The sequence below is a fragment of the Egretta garzetta genome, unplaced genomic scaffold (genome assembly GCF_000687185.1).
Source record: "Egretta garzetta isolate BGI_Z169 unplaced genomic scaffold, ASM68718v1 scaffold417, whole genome shotgun sequence".
Classification (NCBI taxonomy): Eukaryota; Metazoa; Chordata; class Aves; order Pelecaniformes; family Ardeidae; genus Egretta; species Egretta garzetta.
In genome coordinates, this window is record NW_009260227.1 from 819,636 (window position 1) to 825,095 (window position 5,460).

At 62.5% G+C, this 5,460-nt stretch overlaps 1 protein-coding gene across 2 annotated transcripts in view; it reads left to right on the forward strand.

Annotated features, from left to right (window-relative positions):
• The window catches only part of RXRA (retinoid X receptor alpha), a 72,127-nt gene that overhangs the window by 33,004 nt on the left and 33,663 nt on the right, over window positions 1-5,460 (forward strand). For both annotated transcript variants that reach the window (XM_035897664.1, XM_009642261.2), the window contains exon 2: window positions 481-746. In XM_035897664.1, coding sequence (XP_035753557.1) covers window positions 537-746 — 210 coding nt within the window. In that variant the 5' untranslated portion in view covers window positions 481-536. The remainder of the gene's footprint in view (window positions 1-480; window positions 747-5,460) is intronic.

The window sequence follows — 5,460 nt, forward strand, 5'->3', positions numbered from 1 at the left end:
CTCTCGCCGCCAAACCCCCCTCCCCTCCCTCCCCGCCGCCGCAGCGGGTGGGCGCCGCCGGGCACGCAGCCCCTCCATGCTCCCCACGCGTGGCCTGGCCTTGCGATGCTGTGATAAATCTGAGCGATCCTGCAGCATGGGGGGCATCTGTCCCCTCCCGCAGTGGGGTTTCTGCTCGTGCATCAGCCTCGGCAGCAGGGTTTGGGGCTGGGGGGCAGTGGGTGAGCGAGATGGAGGGGGGCGGTGATGGCTGGCGCTCGAGGTGGAAATGCTCCCCGTGCCTGTCTTAACGCCGGTGCAGGTACTCCACCAGAAGGGGGTTTTGAAAGATGGAGGATGCATTGGGAATTTCGGGGGCAGGTTGAAAAGCGGCCCCTGGGCAGGACGAGGAGCGGGGGGGCTGCTGCTCAGGGCTCGCTGTGGTGATGTGCCAGAGCCTGTCCTAGACTCAGACCTGTTTCTCTCTTTCCTCTCTTACAGATTTCTCCAACCAAGTAAATTCCACATCCCTGAACTCGCCCACGAGCCGGGGGCCCATGGCCACCCCATCCCTCCACCCATCCATCGGGCCGGGCATCGGCTCCTCACTGGGCTCCCCGGGCCAGCTCCACTCGCCCATCAGCACCCTGAGCTCGCCCATCAACGGCATGGGACCTCCGTTCTCTGTCATCAGCTCCCCCATGGGCCCACACTCGATGTCCGTCCCCTCCACCCCCAGCCTGGGATTCGGCACCAGCAGCCCGCAGGTAAGGAGAAGGTGGCGGGGATGTCGCTGCTGCCTGTTTAGCTGGGGAGAAGCCACCTCCATGGGTTCCCCATCCAGACCCAGCTCTGGTCTCCCCACTGCAAGCCCCAGCTCGCAGGAGGCTGCGCTGGCCAGGCAGGCACAGGGAGATAAACTCCATTGCAGGCAGGCGCCGAAGGGTGGCAAAAAGCAGAAGCCCAAGGGGGAAACTAAGCTGGAGGCATCCCGCTCCGCTGGCCAGCGCTGGGCTGCCCTGGGTGGGCAATGGGGGACCAGCACGGCCGGAGTACCCCTATCCATCTCCTCCCGTCGCCTCTTCCCTCCGGTCCTGCCCTGTCCCTTCCTAGGCTGGGGGTGAGAGGGGAGCAGTGACTACCCCTGGGTCGCCTGGGGGCTGGTGTTGCTCTGGCAGGGGCCAGAACCACCCCAGGACTCTCCGCACCCCGTGCTTTTTCACCCAGGCACTCCTGTCCCCTCCCTGGGGACTGGCACGTCCCCTCCGGGGCCAGGTCGCCGTCCCCATGATACACGCCGAGGGGTCCCCTGCCCGCTGCCCCTTTCTCCTCGCAGGGGAAGGGCTGGCGTTGGCTGGCTGAAGATGATGTAGAAAACCTCCAGCTATGGGGAGATAAGCTCTTTTTAAAAATAGCGAGGCCGGGGCGCGCTGGCCAGCCCCCGCCACCTGTTGCTGGCCGCTCACACCGCGCATGTTTAGCAAAAGGGCAGATTAAGGAATTGGCCACCACCTGCCACTTGCTGCGGGTGTATTTATTCCAGGCCCTCTCCGGGAGTCAAGCACCTGCCTTCACCTTTATTTTTAAATATTGGCCTGATTTATTTCCAGAGAGAACAGTTCTTTCTACCCAGGGCTGGGGAGGGCTGTGCTGTCCCGAGTCCCATCCCCAGGGACCCCCAGGCAGCTTCCCCAGCACCCAGCATCCCCGTGCCAGCCGGAGAGGCGCAGCTTTATTCGCCTTTTGGTGGCTTCTGCCATGCAGGATCCAGCCCGTGTGCCCCCCCTAGATGTGTGGGGACCCCGCAGCCCCGCGCGGCTCTGTCCAGCCGGGTCCCGCTCCCCGGTGCGGGAGATGAGAGGGGTGGACGTGCTGCCCCCCGTCCCGTGGCCGAGGGAAGGGGAACTGAAACGGCGCCTTGGGAACAGGCGGCCGGAGCAAAATTAGCAGCGAGAGCACCAAAACGGTGGGGAAGGAGCGGGAAGGGGGGATGTGAAGCAACGTGGGGGTGAGCCACAAGCCGGGGAGGAAGCGGAGAAGGGGCGATGGATGCATCCTCGGCGTCAATTGTAAGGCGTGGTTTGCTTTAGGACCCCGGTGAGCCAGGGGAACCAAAATAAAGCCCTGCCACAGGGCAGGAAGGGGAATTGAGAGCGTGATCAGATGGTGCTGGAGCGGCGCTAGCACCGCGGCTCCAGCCCCCTCCGCGTGGTGCGAGCGCGCCCGTCCTTTGTCCTAAGTGGTTTTCCTAGAGGTGACAGTTAGGAGGGCTTCAGCCTAATGGGCCCTGCCATCTGTTCCCTGTCTGGGCGCATTAGGTCCCTGTCCCCGTCCCTGTCCCCGCAGCGGGCAGAGGCGCCTACCTGGGCTGGCGGAGGAGTGTGGGAGGAGGAGGAGGGTGCAGGCAGGCAGCGGGGCCGATGCTCGGAGGGGACCCCCCGCGCCACGGCACCGGTCGGCAAAGCGCCGGGGGTAATGAGGCGTGAGGCCCCCGTCGCCGGACGGGGATGGCACTGATGGAAGGTGGTTTGAATCAGATGGCAGATGCCACTTGCCATCAGGCCATGCCTCGTCGCCTCTGTAAAGCCAGCGGAGCAGAAGGGCACGGGGCGTGCAAGGTGCGGTGGGTCCCGCGGGGTGGGTCCCCTCCGCCCCAGCTCCTGCCAGCACCGGGCTGGGAAGGAGCCGGCAGGCTCCCAAAAGCCAGGGTGCTTTCCTTCTCCCATTTGGTCCGGCGGAGGCAAGGAGCCAGCAGCCCTCAGTGCCAGTGCTGGAGGATGCTCAGAGCGCTCCCGGCGCCCTCCCTCCAGCACTGTGCACTTTTCGGGACCTCGCATGGCTTCCAAACACAGCCCCAAAATCAGGGCATGAGGCAAGGTGCCCCACTGCGGGGTCCCAGCACCCAGGGAGCCCCCAGGCGCCCTCAGGGAGGGGATGCTGGTGCTGAGCTGGGTGGGGGTGAGGTGTGCGGGGCAGGAGCTGGCTGAAAGCCGGGGTAGTTTGCAATGGTGAGCAAGGTCCTGGCTGCACCAGGAGGCTAGACCCAGCAGCTCTGCTGCTTACTGGGATTTAACACGTATTTAAACCGTCTTACCTAAAAATTCTGGGAAAACAGGGAAAAAAGCGCAGGATTTTCAGTAAGAGCTGCAGGGGAGGGACTTCTCACGTGGTTCGCAGGGCTGTGCCGGCGCAGCCGCCCCAGGCATCCCTGGCATCAGCCCGGGGGGCGAGCAGGGAGAGATCAGACGTGGGATTAGGCTTTTCCAGAGCTGCTCTCTGCCTTTGCACAATGCTTTTTGTAAGGGTGCCTGGGGGACTGGAGAAGGTTGGTTGTTTTTTTTTGGATGGGAGGAGGAATAAAGCTCTGCTTGCCAGAAGGGCTGGAATTTGGTCCCTGGTGCAATGAACTGGACAGGGAAGGGAGAGGAGCCGAGGAGTCCCAGCAGCACTGGGGAAGCAGGGCACTGGTTCCTCCCTTGTCCCCGCTTGCTGGCTGAGCAGGGGTTGTCCTGTCCTGGAGCAGAAGTGCTGGACAAGGCTGCTGCCTCCCTCCCTGCCTCCTCCCTGCCTGCACGTGCTGCTGGTTTTGCTCGGTGGCCGCCAGCGGGGAGGGGAAGGCACGGGGCAGGCGCCAGGGCGGTGTGGGAACCCTGGGGTGCACGTGGTACCTCCGCTGAGGTTTTGGGCCAGCACAGCAAGAGGAACCCATGACTTCCCCCACCCCAGCCCAGGGCTGACTCAGCTCGGACCAGGGCATTTTGCTGATGCATGGGGCTGCGGAGGGCGGTGGGACCCCCCACCCTCCCGGGCAGGGACCAGCACTTGCCCCGTCTTGCTCTGCCCATCGTCCCCCCAGATGCTCTCAGGGGGCTGCTTGGGTGGACTCTGTGGGCTGCCGGCAGCAAAAGGCTTATCTTCAGCAGGCAGCCAATGGCCTCTGCCCTTGTTCCCATGTGGCAGCGGCTGGTGACGCAGCGTGACACGAGCCATAGCCACCAGCTGCACCTGGGAAATGCCTTTTTTTCCCAGAAAGTGCAGTGGGAGGAATTGCTGGAGCTGGTGACCCCAAAGTCATGGAGGGATGTGCCACAGCAGTGCTGGCACCCCCAGCTCACAGGGGTCGCACAGAGAGGCGCTCCTGCCTGGGGCCCCGCAGATCCCAAAGAGAGATGCTCCTGCCTGGGGACCCGCAGATCCCAAAGAGAGATGCTCCTGCCTGGGGACCTGCTTGTCCCTCCCCTCTCTGCCCTATCGCAGCATAACCGAATGGCAGCTAAAGCCCAGGAGCGTATCCCTCTGCGGCACCAGGTCCTGGCTGCCTTTGCTTCATCAGCTGGCACAGGCAGGGTGGGAGAGGGAGGCAGATCCATCACATTTCTCCAGGGTGGGTTTACCTTGCTCTGTTCTGCAGTTATTAGTCATCTGCCTGCCAAATATTCCCCACCAGCCTGGAGACTTTAAAGCCAGAGGAATGGCTGCACTCTTCCAACTGACAGATCACAAGCCCTGGGACTTCCCTGAATTAATTTGTGACAAGTGCAATTGCTGAGTATCTCTGTTAGGATAGAGAAGCACAACAAACCAAAGCACAAATCCTGCGTATCCAACCTGGATTTAGAAGTTGGCAGGGATGGAGGCTCTGTGACAGTCCCTGGTGGGCTGGTCCTCAGGAGCACAGCCACAGCAGTCCTGGCCGGTGCCGCAGCCCGAGCTGATGGAGCCTGGCTCCCCGTCCAGCCCTGGACCTCCTCGAACCCGCCCTGTGCTGGGTTGCCATCTCCCTTATCAAGATGGGTCAGTCCTACATCTCCATGCCTCAGTTTCTCTCTGTGCTTGGAGGAGTAACAGCCGTGCCCTGCTGCACAGGGTGATGTGGGAATCAGCTCGGGAATCCTTCACTCAATACCAGTGCCACAGGGCCGTGCCAGCACCCAGCTTCCACCCAATTCTCCACTTTCTTCGCCGACTGCTGGGGAACGAGCTCACTGGGGAGGGCAGGAGAGGCATATGGCCAGGCTGCTGGAAGGCTGGAAGTCGCAGAGAAGTGTCCCGCCCAAGCCAGCTCTGGAAAGCCAGGCCCCATTGCATCTGGGATCTATTTATTTTCTGTGAAGCTTTCCTTTGGAGAGATAATGCTGAAAGGATGTCTATAAATTGCAGAGCTAAAGTGCGAGTGTCCTGGCCTTCATCATCCGTGCAAGTGCTCGCTCCCAGCCAGCAGCTCTCCCACGAACCATCGCTGCAAATCATCTTCCCTGCTCTGCATCCCGAACGGCGTGAACCTGGGTGGCTTGTGAGCGCCTGGCCATGGGGGCCATGCCGGGGCTGTGCTGTGGGCCGGGGGCTGGCAGTGCAGGAGGAACTCGCCTTCCCCTTAAATCATGCAGGAGCATCCTTACCTGGACAGGCTGGAGAGGTGGGGGCTGTGTGAACCTCATGAGGTTCAACAAGGCCAAGTGCAAGGTCCTGCCCCTGGGTCGG